Here is a 15477-nt window from a genome sequence, read left to right on the forward strand (position 1 = left end):
CATTTGCCAACAGATAACTATTTCTGTATGTGTTCATCTTTTCATCGATTTTCTCAATCCCTCGAGGATTGAAAATTATCTAGGCTAATGTTTACCTAGACGGTTTGAGTATTTTGTCATTCATCTAGAAGCTTCTTGTAAAAATTGTTATGTGGATAATTTCATCAGATAAAATTTTGATTTCTTCATATTATTTTCTTAGATCTGTTTGATCGATTTATTTTATCGATAGATCAATTTCGGCATTTACATGTAACGTGGAAATTTAGTTATTGTTAAATATATCTTCACATTTTATTCCAATAAAAATAATAGATTTCATGACTTACATCGATTTTCTCAATTAATCTCTCAATTAATAAACCCATCCGCTTTTAGATTTATCAGTTTTCTAAAAATTTAATCTCCAAATTTCATTATCTACATTATCATAAGACATTTCAAAACAAAAACGATCAAATCTAACAATTTCCCTCATATTTAGTACTATATTAACCAAGAATTTCTTGTTTCACTTCATTAACGTTATAGATCCATCCATCCACTTGTAGATCCTTATTTTTCCAAATCCTATTATATCATTGCAAAACATTTCAATGCAGAAATAATAAATATATCTGACAACTCCAACGACATTCTATTTTTCCCGCAAACGGTCGCCTCATTAGCATCCAAACATTTCATTTCTTTATCGACCGTATCCGGTCCACCTAGTGTCCAGTCGTTAATATTCGTCACGCGGAACGCAATATTGGTCAACGACTGTTAATCTGGATCAAGAATTCGCGACAATCGCAAATCGACGCAGTTCACGTGCAGTGTTTAACGCGTACAATGGTTCCTCATCGGACACGGCACGTGACCTAATTTCCTTCCGTTCCTGGGATCCAACTCAAACGCGTTTCAAATTAATCCCCCGGCAATAACGAAAACGTCTGAGCCACTATACGTGTCGAGCAATGTTATTATTGGACGGAACCGCTTGAAGGGTTGCCAACCGAACGTGCCTCCACCGCGACGTTTCCCTTCTAGATTTAATAACCGCCGACGATGCATTTAGGAAGCTCTTGATGTGTAGGTTCTCTCGATAGGTTTCCAATGAAGGAGCGGCTCTAGGATGTTTTCGAATAGTGTGTTTGCTATTGGTCGATGCTTAGCGAATTCAATTATTTGGGTCGTAATTGAAAGCTGGTTGAAGCAGTGGACAATGAGATAGACGCAATACTAAAGGAAACTCGAATATAGTAAACAATATCAAGATCTCTTGATATCTTGGAAATTACTTCTGTGCGTACTTGAAAATGTAGGCAATATATTTTTTGATATATAGGAAAACTCGAAACGAATCATTTTTCCAGAAACAAGGATTATGTTACCTTCGTAACGATAAGAGTTCTTGTATTTAAGAAAGCTATAATAAAAATAGTTTTTATTTATTATTTATTGTATTCAAGTGTACAGGTATCTTAGTTTGCAAAATGTGTTGCAGCGAGGAAAATTTGTTGTAAAGAATCGCAACTGACTACTAGAAATAAGTATAAATTAAACAAAATTTTGTATTTTAATATTATCGAATAGTAATAAAATAATCCACCTGATGTTCTAAATGTGATTAAAGAATTCGTACAATTTGCTTTGTAGGAATTAGCTCTTTCAGTCTATTTTCCGTTATTCAAACCGCCTTTGATAAAACGAAATTGGATCCTCCGGTCCCGCATCGGAATGTAACTTCATAAAAATGTAATCGACTCGCGTTAAAGCCACGATTCACTCGGTTCCATGCTTTTGTTCGTTCTCTTTCACGATTCTCCTGACAGCAACCTTCCCTTTAATGTCAACAATTACAAGTTTCTTCTTTTCAAATTTCTGCCGAGCTTTCTGAAGGCAGTGACACTGACGTTATCTCAAAGGAGACTGCAGCTCGAAGCCTTTTCGCAACAATATTACGTAATCGCGACCAAATGGAGGAATATATGAAAAATTCTGCTGTGGGAATTTTTCGAATAAAATTCTATCAGTTCCGCTTAGCTGTTAATCAATAGCGAACGTGCGATAATTAGTCTGCTGATTTTTATGGAAAAATTTGAAAATGCAAAAATACGCGGAATATGTGCAATACGTAAAAATATATAAAATAGCTGAAACATAGTGCTTAGAACATTTAACGTATAAAACAATTTTCTATCTAGGTTACATTTTTTAATTATCTTCACACAGATGTGAATTTTTTTCGAGATGTGAAATATTTTCGTTATTCCAAGTGGATCACAGAGGAACAAATAGGAATCATATTTCCAATTCTATGTATTGAATCTCCCCCCCCTTTTTTTTGTAGAACGTTTAGTATCTTTGAGACCTTTCCAAAGCCTGGAAGCATAACGATGAACTCCTTACAAAAACAACTGACGAATATCTACAGGAAAGATCTACCCTTTTAGACATTTGTGATTTAATAAAATCGCATTTATTGTACGTTGCTAATATTATTATTCCACTAGAGAACACAAACTTCGAAATTCCTCGAAACAACAAATTCTTTCTTCTCTCCAAAGTTCTGTCTAACTTTAATCTATATACGAATCACCCTCACTTCTTTATACTAGAAAAGACATGTATGAAAAACAACACGACTTTTCATATAATTTTCAACGTTCACGTAGCTGCACATGAAAACGAGAATGCGTGGTATAGTTAACTGAATCGTCGCGTCGGTCGTTTAGGGAGGAAGTAGAGATTTGGGTTGGTCCGATGAGAGGAGCACGGAATGGGCGACAGAAAAATGAGAAGAGGAACGAGGTCGACCATTCTTTCCTCAATGTCCTTTTCCCGACGTGCACGCGACAATGCAAACTTTGCATCGCTTCTGGCTTCCCCTTCCGCGGACACGAGGTTACCATTAGTCCCGATGTGATCGTCCAGCAAAATGCCGAGTCTTTTCGTCGCTTCTTTTTGTACCTGGGGATCGAACGATTTTAACTGAATACTTCAGCACACCGCCGATAAGGCTTTGAAACGAGCAAGCGGACGGAACTCAATCGGAATGAGAAACTTTTTAGACGGGGAGATTCGCGTTAGCAAATGGTCTTCGATTCCCTAGGCTTGCCTCCTTCTTTTTTATTATCGAGCGACTTTAAATTGTATGAATGTGTCTTTAGTGACCGACTGGCGATTGTTATATCTAGACTGCTGACTTTTATAGACTTATGCAAAATTTCAACATATACAAATGAACAGGATGAATAGAATACGCGAAAATATGTGAAATATCCAAAATGGAGTGCACACTATAACTTTCAGTAGGCGAAACAGATTTCTATTTGGATTATCTTTTTAATTTGCGTTGATAAAATACGAACCTACGCAAAAATTGTATTTATATTACGGATAGAAATTCTCTGAGTAAATAAATATGCAAACGAAAAGATAACTGTCGAATATTTTATGATTTGGAAATGTTTGTAACAGTGTTTCATAGGAAAACGAAGTTTGCTGAAAGATATAACCAGCTTTCTTGACTTTTTCCTTCCTTTTATACTATGTGTACAGATTGTATACTAAAATACAGATTCCGGCAATGTTGAATATGTATTTATGTTGAATTTTTACTACAGAACATTTGTATTCTTTCTGCGAGAGCGAACGTTGTAATTTTTCTCGTTTTTATCTCTTTTCTTTAGGTAGCTTACAATCTTTACTGTCGTGGTTTTGATAAATCGTTATTTTTCTGCTTCTCAGCTTTCGTTATTTTAACTGGTACACTGATATTATTGATTATCTTGCTTTCTAAAACGTTACATTAAATGTTATTTGTGCTTTTGGACATTTGGATAAATTGATTATATTTTATTATCTAATTATTACCTGCACTTCTTAAGATTAAACCTTTTTAGTTTCAAATCACATGAGTTTCGTATGTGTACTCACCTGTCCTGAAGTTGACGACAATGTCTATGAGGAATATCGTGTCGGAAAGGCAGTTGAAGGCTATCCACCTAGTGCTTAGGTCGTCATTGAAAAAACTAATGGCGACTGGCAGAATTATCAGATTAGCTACCAGCAGGAGGAGCATGCAGAGATCCCAGTAGAATCTGAAATCAGATACGAAACCAATGTTATTAATTCATTATTCTCCATTACTTGCAAAATATCTACATTACTATGTAATAATATTGCTTGTCAGAAAAATGACCAGTCGATAATAATTCATTTAGAATTCAAATCGATGATAATTTCAATTTTTATTGGAAAACGCCGAATCATATAAATCTGAATATTATGAGTCGTTATTGTCAATAATTTTCAGCAACAACTCTTAACGTATATGCGAACAACAGTTCAACGAACAGTAGAATTACAGTAGAATAATCGTCTTAAGTAGAATATTCCGTAATGGCCAGACACAACGTAGTCTAGCAATGAATATTGTTCGATTCACGAAAATGAGATGAAACATAAATTTCTTATATCGATATCATTCATAACCAATATTTTAGGCATTTTACGTATACATTAACACTCTTAATTAGCATTTTTAATACTCTTTTTGCAATAGTTGTATACCTGAATTTCTGTATCACAAGGACATTTACATTTTAAAAGGAATTTTACTTTAGAAAATAGGAAGAATGCTAAAGTCACTGTACAAGGTCCTAAGAAACTTTTTTCCAGTATCCTTCGTACTTTCTTTATTTTTCTTTTAAATACTTTTGAAACTGTATTTTGCAATATGTTTTTACATTTTTTATTATATCGTATACCATTGACGTTATTGACTTTGCAAATTACTTTGGCAAGTGGAACGAGCCTTAAAATTAACATTCCAATATCATAAATGCATACTTTCGACGAGTCTAAAAAATCGAAGTCTAACTCAAAGCAAATATCTCAACAAATGTGAAAGTTGCGAAAACGTGTTTCAGATGAAAGTAGTTGGATACTAGAGAACATGCTAGCAGATCGTGTTGATACCTTGTAAAGATAAAGTTTATTTCTCGAAATAGAAATATACGTCCTTCGGTACATATTTTTATACTTAACACTGAAACATGTATATTTCTATACTTTTGTGTATAGGGTGTTTCGCTTAAATCGTACATCAAAATCATTTCCCTTGCTACTAGAAATAGCAGAAGTTTACAACAATACAATAGAACACGTGTCAATATATATATAAAAGTGAATAAAACAACGTTTAATAATGTTTAAGCGTTTGTGAAATCATTTAATAGTGTTTTTATAATTCGATGTATATAGACTTTTTAATATAAAATATCTGTGCCTTTGAAAAATACAACAAATTTCATGTGATTCAATCGCATTAATTAAAAAACGGAAAGAAAACACCCACAGGATGATTAAAACGAAACGTTTTCCTGTCTCGTGCCATTCAAGAGCTCTCAGCTTCCTGTCTCACTAAATTAGCCAGTTCTTTTCCTTTCATTCTCAGGATCAGTCATAGCCTTCCCTGAATTTTGCATTAGAATTTTGTAATCCAGGCCCAACGTGTAACCTACTTATCTCAAAAGGCTGCGGCCTTCTTCAAACCGGTCATTCCATTTATTGTCTTTCCGGGCCAACTTTACTCAATTACCAAGACCTAAGCCAACATTTTAAGCGCATCTACCACGTGCTCTGCTCGCAAACGTCGACCAGAAATTTTATTTTCATTCTGTTTACGGTGGAATGCTGCGCCTTACGACGAATTTACGTTACCCGGATTCTTTTCGTACCGTTTCTCGGCTAACGAGCTGCTAAAAGGGAGAGAAAGAAGGAATATCGGTCGTAAAACCGCAAGAAACGCGCGAAAATTCCGCCAACAATGACCTTTCCTCGCAAATATTGATCGAGGCTCTTGCATTTTATTACTGCACTTCAAATATGCGGAGTGTTTCGTTTAACTTTAGAATTTGAAATATTCTCTGACGTAATTAAAATTTCATGAAAATACTTCTTACGAAAGTTGCTTCTTTATAGCTTGTGTTTCGACAGCCAGAATTTACATACATTTTTACCACCTGCGATTTATGGAAAACTTTAAACGAAGTAGCAAATATATATTAGATCGGCTTTCCAGCAATGATAATTTTGTGGATGTGAAAAAGAATCAACTGTATTTCATTTAGTCAATTGTGTAACATCTATTATATTTTCTACGATTGTATCAATGCTCTGAAAAATATTTTTCATTTAAAAAAGGGCTATATTTTTTTATTTAAAAAGACCCTTCCGTTTAAATAATTTTGTGTCTAGAGAATAGACAAGTATAAATAAGAGAATATTATATTGGAAAGTAAAAAATGTCAACTAAAAGCAGTTGATCTCGTTCCTTTTGAAGAAAAAATCGTTAACAAAATCCACGCCCGATGACGCGATATTTGAGCCGTTCACAGAACAAAGTGGTTAACTATATTTTTAGAAATTTTCGAAATCTTAGTGCCAATGCGTTTGATCGATGCTTCTCTTATATAATTTCATCAATTTTCTTTACTTTCCGTGTTGTGGACTTAACCAATTTGGTAAATAAGCACCTCGTATAATTGTTTCGCGTGTGTACGCACGAAAATATCACGCACCAGATACGCTTTTCGTTCTCGGTTGACCTGGAAGCACTCGTGAAATCATTAAAACGGCCCTGGTTGAATAAGGAAAATGATGATTCGCCGTTATCCCAGTAAAAGATTCAGTCTTGTCTATGCGCCAAGAGCATTGCTTTTTCTCGAAGACACGGAAAACGCGAGCTGAGAGAACGTTCTCCAAGGGCGAAAGTTTAATTAACAGACCTCGGCTGCTTTTGTTTCGACTTACTTTCAACTTCACCTTTTCAGCGCTTAAGTAGTCTAGGGGTCTAGGGGTTTAAACGAAGTGGCAGCTTTCGAGACGGCGGAAATATTGTTGCAGCTGTTTGTTGTAGATTTTCGGTGCAAGGAAAATTGTAATTGTAATTAAAACGCAATAATCAATTTAGAAAATGCGATTAATTATTGTTCCGCCTAGCTTTTCGTTAAATTTGCGTTTAATTAATTTTATCTCAAGTTTCCCGTATTCAGATTTGGCGGAAGTAAAAATATTTTCTGATTCGAAATAGCGCGTGGTTTCTTTAATTGCAAGTGACTGACGAGAAAACGAGATAATTAGGGTAGATTAAGTAATTATACACATGACTAACGACCGTTGATGACGCTTGATTATACAATTCACGCACAATAATTTCTTGCCGGCCAATGAATACTGTTTTAATTGTATCATCATTGGTTACAACTTTGAAATCGTTCAAATAATTATGAACGGTTGTGTTATAATCTATGGTTATTCATCTGATTAAACTTCGCACTTTTGCATTATAATTTCTACACGTTTTAAAGAATCCAAAATTCGTTCCTCATTAATCGCTATTTCTTCAAATCGAAGAATCAATAAAAGAAAATTCTATCGTTTGCGAAATGAAACCGAAATCATTTCCTGAAGAGTCAAGAAAGCTTTCCGTAAATCACAGCATATATTATAATCTACAACTATTATCATCTTCACACTTTTGAGTTACAATTTTTGTGCACTTCAAAATCTAAAATTAGTTCCTTGTCGACCGACACCTCTCCAATTCGAACGATTTAAACCTGCATGTTCTACTTCTACCATAAAAAAAAAAAAAAGAAATAAATACTCAACCCTTTGCGAAGTGAAACTCAAACGATTGCCCGAGGAAGCAAGGAAGCTTCGCTACAAGATAGAAACAAAAAGAGGGAAAGAAGGGTGGTGAAAGCGCAATTTCTGAAAGGTCTGCTTTAATCAGTTCGATTCCAGGCCAGCCAGGCAACATTGGCCCACTTCGCCGAGTAATAACGTAGCTACATCGCATTGGGGCAATAAATGTGCTCGTAGCTCGCACGAAGCTGCTACAAGCTTGGCTCGAAAACCACCATCGAAGAGGAGGGCAGTTTTCTTCGTCAGCACGCACCGATGAACGCGACCTTCCGCCTTGACACTTTCGGTGGAAAACCGAGTGGTTGTTTATTCCTTTCTTCCACCCTCATTTCGAGACCTGTCTCCACGTTTCTGTGAAATTTCTTCTCTTTCGAGGCTTTGTGTCTTTGATAGAGCGAAACCAGCAAGCTTCTTATAGAGATGCTTCGTGTTTATTATGTCAGAGGGTAGTTTAGATTTAAATGAAAGTATTGAACGTTTTTAGCGTCGGTGTTAAAAGCTTTTGTGAATTGAAAATGAAAAATGAAATGAAAGTGAAAATGAAAAAAGCGATTATTAATAAGTAAGAATAGTATATTCAAATAATTTTGCACGATAGAATTGGCGGAATTTTATTACAAATATATTCATTTTTTCGACTAGTTTTAAACAATGTTTTAAACAATATATTCAGACAAAGAGTCTTAGCACTCTAATCGGAGATATGCGAATGTTTGTGAAAATTCAACGTAACAATTAGAATTAAAGAAGTGAAGCTTGAGCAGAGATTTATCCCAGTCGCTAAGTATTATTATTTTATGACGAGTACTATATTTCCGGTATCTTATTTTTTTGCGTCCTATATGGAATGTGTATTCTATGATATTCGCGGACTTTTAAATTTCCGATGGCAATTAGAGTCCGAAGAATTTTTGTTTCGATGCGTTTGTAAAAATTCGCGTAGGAGTTTTGTTCATCCGTGTCTACATGCTGTTGTTTAAATTTGCCAGAGATTTGTGTATTTTTAATAAAATTTCAGTAATTCTTTAATATAAAATTCTTGTTATTTTCATCCAGTGTCTATTATTTTGTAGAAAATGATATTATTTTAGCAGAATTTAGTTTATTTAACTTGAAACTTCTAGGATATATTATAATATAATAAACATGATTTTGCAAATATTTAATATCTAATTTTGATTATTTTAAATAATTCAATGAATATTTTATAGCCATTGGTGTATTTTGATAAATGTATTTAAAATATGCAATTCCTTTTTAAACAATAAATCGAAATTTAGAACTCTCGAAATTTTTTCTGGGAACTTTCATAAAACCACTTCAAATAAACTTTCGAGGAAAGTGAACAGTTCGACATTCCAGAGAATCTTTTGCAATATTTCTAGACGGTGAACGTGTAGGATGATCCACAGAATGTTCTCCATTCATTTGCTACTATTTCATTCATTATCAGATCGATACAAACGAATGAATAAAATTGTTTGAATCAGAATGAAACTAAAGAATCGTTTTGAAGACTCTTTAAATATTTATCCAACCTAAAATTAAACTGCCATTTGACCGCCATAAATAAAAAGAGCGGGGTGAGGCGGGGTGAAAACGATACGATCGAACCGGAAAGTTACTACAGCCCACGCGTTTTCCAATTCAATTTCAATCCCGATACTTTCAGACTCCTCTTCAAATGTTTGAAGAAAGGTTAATTACGAAGATGTTCGATCACGAAGAAAACAGCGAATCGATATTGCATTACAGTTTCTTCGTTTAAAAATCTACCAACATGAAGGTATTTACCCCTAAGTAGAGATGTCAATATTTTTGCTATTAGAAGTGTAGTCTGTCAGATTATGTGATTATAACCAGTTTACAGATGTCTATGCATTCATGGAAAATTTACACGAGCGTATATATATATATAGAGTTGTGTCATCACTACCAACTCATAAATAATTCATAAAAAAGGATATCTTTCTCATAATTCAAAAATATTCGATTCTGAAAGGGTTCGTTTTACTCTTATCACTATTTAAAATATCTGATATTTTAAATTTAATAGAGAGCTATCGATCCACTAGTTTCACATACGTTTAAATATATTCATCGATGAAACTGTGTGTTGGAATTCGCGTTAAACAGCCTTCTTCGAGTCTCTTTTTCTAACACCCTGTACGTACCACTAGACACTGACCTAAAAGCGTCGAGAGATTACGCCTTGGCGATAACCATATCCCTAAGAGTCGAGATTTATGCGCGACTTTTTACACGAGAATCTGTTTTAACGAGCACGCCGCGTGGCCAGCTCCGCGAATTCCAGACAATTTAGAGCGTTTTCGAGCTTGTCTCCTGCCAACATTTTCGTTGGAACTGGACCTATCGTTCTCGGAAGCTGGAGATATTAAATACCTAGTTTTATTCCTCAGTTGCTATATTATTCGAATACGGAAAATACAAAGGCTGCAAAGAATAGAATTTTTCTACGCTTTTCATGCAAACTTTTGTTAATAATTCTTAGGTTATTGTATAATAAACGTCGTTTCTTTAGATAAAGTGTATTATGTATAATTAGTTTTGAATGATAATTTTTTATTAAAATCAGGTTCATCTAAATTTGTTTGTACAATTAAGTGATCGTAATTAAGCGATCCTTGTTCCTGATCTTTACACATTGAAAAGGGTTGCTTCTTTAATCGTAAGAAGACGCAAACTCTTTCAAATTTCAAACTTGATAAATTGCATGGTATCAGAATTTGAAAATTTCTACTACAAGTCGATTGTATGAAAACTCGGAGCATTTAAAGTATTCTTAGAAGTTGGCAATCAATGGACTTCCATGAATACTTAGAAACTTTTTAGCGATGTAATGTCATAAAGCTTGTAACAAGTGATCGTACAATGGCTCAGAATTCTTCGAATGTTACTTAAAGTTAGATGCTGATAGATTGTTCTCGTTTAATGCAGTGATGCAAATAAGGATTAATGGGGTAATAATTCAGGATGAGAATTCGCAACCCTTGCCTCAACTATTTTGTATCATGCTTGTTAGAACACAAGTCTGATTAATAGTTTCTCGAAGACTAATTTACCTGAATTCAACTAACATCTACCATTCCTCTTATTAACAGTATTTATATTACTTTTATACCGACTCGTAATTCCCGCCCTTTGGTCGTGGACGATCGTAACTTTTGGATTAGACTTGAATTTTATGTAATGTATTTTATGATAATTTATGCGACGTGATAAATTTTATGAGATATATAATATTAGGTTGTCCGATATTAGGTTTTACAGCGATGCATCTTTATACAAACATGAAACCTAATCTGTCGAACGTTATGATCTTTATTGTGATAGAACAAAATGGATCATACGTAATTCGATAAAATAATATAAAACGAAAAATGTTGTGCATCCATTATTTCCTTATAAAACGAAAGAAACTTTTCGGACGACATAATAGAAGTAACTTCCATTGTTTTGACAATTACAACAAATATTATGATCATAGTAAATATTAAAAATATCGAAAAATATTTCGACAAAACTTAAACATACGAACAATGCAGAAGAACAAACAATGCATTTATTTGCCTAAATATCTGATCTCACAGAGGCCACTTAAATAGGGAATCTACCGTATATCGATTTATCGATGTTATCAATATTTAGCCGTAGTGTTATCAATAGTTGTAAGTACCTTCAACGCTAGTTTAGAATAGTTTCAAGGGAACAAAGTTCGATCTTAAGCAGAATCCATGTATCGAGACATGCGGTGTATTCATGAATTATTGCACATTTCATGGCCGTATGAACGAGAACAAACAGTACCATGGTTCCTTGGGTACCTTCTTCGAAGCGAGTTATGACAAAGGACCGTTGCTCGACCGACTAAAATCGATTTTCATCTCGTTGAAACGCGTTGTTCGTAGTTGAAGTGTAACTAGCGATCCAACATTGTGCATAGATTTCTATGAAACTTTGCGATCTGATAGGCAATTGAAGAATATTATGCACACGTCAGTCTATATGCATTGAAACCGAAACAGTTTCTCGAATGTTTTATTGCGAGCAGAAAATTTTACGCCCATGAGATCGAGTGTTTGTAACTCGATTCATTAACTGATATTTCAATAACGGTAATAGTAATATTATATTATTATTAATATACTAATTACATACTAACTATATTGCCGAGTCTTGCAATATTTTGTGAAAATATGCTGAAATATATAATGTCGAGTTTTATAGTTCGCGAGCAGCTTGCAAAGAGTATGAGATACATTTGAAATACATTCTTGATATATAGCATGTATATATTAGGTTATCCAAAAAGTTTCTTTCGTTTCGTAAGGTGATAGTAGATGAGCAACAATTTCTGTTTTGTATTATTTTATCAAATTAGGTATGATCTATTTCGTCATATTTCTATTATTACGTTCGTGCATAATTCAATACACTAATACAAAACAAAAAACATTGTGCGTCTATTATTTCCTTATAAAACGAAAGAAACTTCTCGGACAATCTATACTTACACATGTATATTTGTTTCCATTATATTACTTTAATTATAATCAACTATGTGTTAATACATTTAGATGTACATTATAAATCGTTTTAATGTAAATATGTATTTAAAAAATCATCCTCGACGGATAATAATAGAATGATCATTTGTAGCAAGCTTCTTTTCATCTTGCATATGAATTAGGTAGCATTAAATAAAAATTAGTATTATAACATGAATTATTGTAAATGGTATTAAACAAAAATTACTATGTCTTTTTACTGCCATTTACTTTAATTTTACTATTCTTAAGCATAAATAATTACGAGGCGATTTTCGAGCACATTCGAGATGCAAATTTAAACTTTCGTTTACTGAAATCTCAAACAGCTGGAAGATGTTCGTCTTCTTCCTGGGAATAACATTAGCATTTGCCATTTTTATAGCGAGTTCCTCGTATCGGGATTGTTGCACGCCATTTCGTAGAACAGACAAACGTTCCACTCCGTTGATTGAGAATGCATAATACAGCAGCAGCCACGGATCGCACGAAATTCCGGCTCGAATCGCGCTTTCTTAAAATATACATAAGCGATCGCTGTTGCTGCTCGTACCGTATGCATCGATCACATGATAGAAATGAAAAATAATTGCCTATACCAAGAATTATTTCTATCGCGATTATGTCGTGTACAGTTTTATTTTGGACCTTCGTTATTACAGTTGATGGTGTGATCAATCTCCTTCGACATGTTTTCTTCGCAAAATATCGATAGTAACCTTATCTCTGAAGAAATTTACGGAAATTTTAAAGTGTTAGTGTAATTTAATAATTTCGAGAAATTTCTGTAATTCTGAGATATTTCAGTTTAGATGATTTCATTCGCTTTTAATGATTTAGGGAAGTTTTCAAGCTTTCAAATTCAGAGACCAAGAAGAATCACTGGTCAGAATACCTTTTTAGAATTTAAGGATTTTTAATCCGAAACAATTTTGATTAACTTCGAAGTATAAAGGATTTGGAGAATATACAATGATTTATAGGAAAATGTTTTGAAATATGGAAACTTTTCGAGAGTAACTTTACTGAATTTGTATTGGAATTGTAATTATTGCAAACAATGAATTTTATTTAAATGCATTATTTGGAAACATCATTATTTGGAAACATCAATTAATTTCACAGATCAAGTAATAGCTCAATTCTAAATCCTCTAGTTTAGTTCCTAGGGAATTCCGCTTTTTCCCTAATGTAACAAATTGAATAGATAACATCTGCGTTCGATATTTGCTTTTTTGTTCACTATGCGATATACGTGACGAGTAAATTATTGCAGTCAATGAAACAGATGTTTCAGTCTCATGAATCGGGAACAAAAGAGGTTAATGGAATTGCGATGAGATATACTCACTTGAAATCTCCCAATAGCGAGCAATAAATTGCTAGGGTATTTCGCTCTCCTATGAAATATTATAAAAGCAATATGTTCCGACGCATTTCCTACAGAGAAACTTTAAACCACGCACTATTTCTTGATCTGTTTCATGTTTCCTCTCCATCGTTAATAAAGTGTTCGAGGAGTAGATACGTCAAAAGATTAAATATCTCGCAGATCATAAAATTATATTCTCTTAAAGCACTAAAAATTCTATGACAATCAATTCGAGAAACAGCTGCAATTTAATCGGATATATCTCTTGTTCAAATATCAATCCCAAGCGAGTACCACCATTCGTTTCACTCAATCCTTGTTCTTCATCTACTTCGGCAACTGCATCCTTTTCTATTTACTCTAGCTCGTAAAATCAATCTCACACATTTGGACAGAACTGACTTCTTTTTCTCCTATATTTTATATGCATTATAAGAACTCAGTACATTTACCTATTATTTCATTATACAAAATAATCGGACAGATAGATTATATCTGTATATAATTATTTATATACTCCATTTTTCACCAACAATAAGATTCGAGATTTTCATCAGATGTTTAACGCATATTCTTTTTTATATTTTGCTATCTTGGATTTTACAGAGGAAAAAGTGCGCTAAACGATATCTCCAAGCGTAATTTTCCAATTTCTAGAATTTGTGGAATTTAGGAATCTTTTAACCTAAGATAATCGGGGACTTTTCTGATCTAGAGAAATGTGGAAAATTTCTAGTCCAAAATGATTTGGGGATTTTCTAATCTAGGGAAGCTGTATTAAATCAACACATCACACGAATAGGTCTAATTTGAGAAATCTCAAACTCATAACGTTTAATAACTTTGAGAATTTTGGGGAATTTTGGGAATTTTCTAATGTAACAACGGAGGATGCATTTCAATAGAGACAGAATATTTACTTTGAAAGGTGAAGTACCTACTTTCAGAGCGCTTTAAAATCTCACACAAAGGATTTGTGACCTACCTAACCTAACCCCAATCATGGTTGAGTAGAAGCGACTGAATCTTCTTCCCGTTTATTTTCTATTCTAATTTCAATTCCATTCCATTGTATCCTTTCCATTGTAATCCATTTGTTTCCACATAATTTTTACCATTCTATCGTCATTTTTCGAACCATTCATTACGCCAGTGACCGATTCATCTATTATGCTACACCTGATCAAGCGAGGAAAACTCACACTTTCAAGTCGTATTCAGACCTATTGAACGAGACCGGTCATTAGAGGCCAGTAGTCAATGTATTCAGAGTTATCAGCTAATCCACCCAACAGCGATTGGTATGTACAGAATCCTCCTGTCGTCTAATTGACCAATTCTTCAGGTCCTATTGTACAACCAAGGATTGAGAATTTGACCGATGGGACATGACTGATTGCAGATGACAACTGTCCTGTTTTGTTTCCCTTACGTAATTTATGAAAATCTCAGTTTCTTCCCTTTTCACTAGATTTTCTTTATTTCACATTTTACTAGCTTTTACAGAATGATGCTGTAAGATAATCTACAATAGTACGATGATGAAATGATACTTGAACGACTCATAAGTTTTTAATTACTTTATTTGCTATTTTGTTCCGTCGTTAATCATCGGTTATATTAAGGAAGAAGAAATTTGATATAAATCGGTGCATTCGATGTTAAGAAGATTTATAACACAACTATGAAATTTCATTTCGATATGGTTTTTTAAACGAACTTTAATTTGAAAAAGATTGAAGATTTCTGGAAATGTAAAACGAGAACTTAGGGAAGATTAGAGACGTTTCCTATTCTATCTGAGAAATTTTTTAATGGGTAAATTATTTCAAAAAA

The 15477-nt window shown here is 33.7% G+C and overlaps 1 protein-coding gene across 9 annotated transcripts in view; it reads right to left on the reverse strand.

Annotated features, from left to right (window-relative positions):
• Window positions 1-15477, reverse strand: part of LOC100749002 (potassium/sodium hyperpolarization-activated cyclic nucleotide-gated channel 3) — a 213576-nt gene that overhangs the window by 40046 nt on the left and 158053 nt on the right. For all 9 annotated transcript variants that reach the window (XM_033321198.1, XM_024368234.2, XM_033321196.1 and 6 more), the window contains one exon: window positions 3925-4088. In XM_033321198.1, coding sequence (XP_033177089.1) covers window positions 3925-4088 — 164 coding nt within the window. The remainder of the gene's footprint in view (window positions 1-3924; window positions 4089-15477) is intronic.

Source organism: Bombus impatiens, unplaced genomic scaffold (assembly GCF_000188095.3).
Source record: "Bombus impatiens unplaced genomic scaffold, BIMP_2.2 scf_0406, whole genome shotgun sequence".
NCBI lineage: Eukaryota > Metazoa > Arthropoda > Insecta > Hymenoptera > Apidae > Bombus > Bombus impatiens.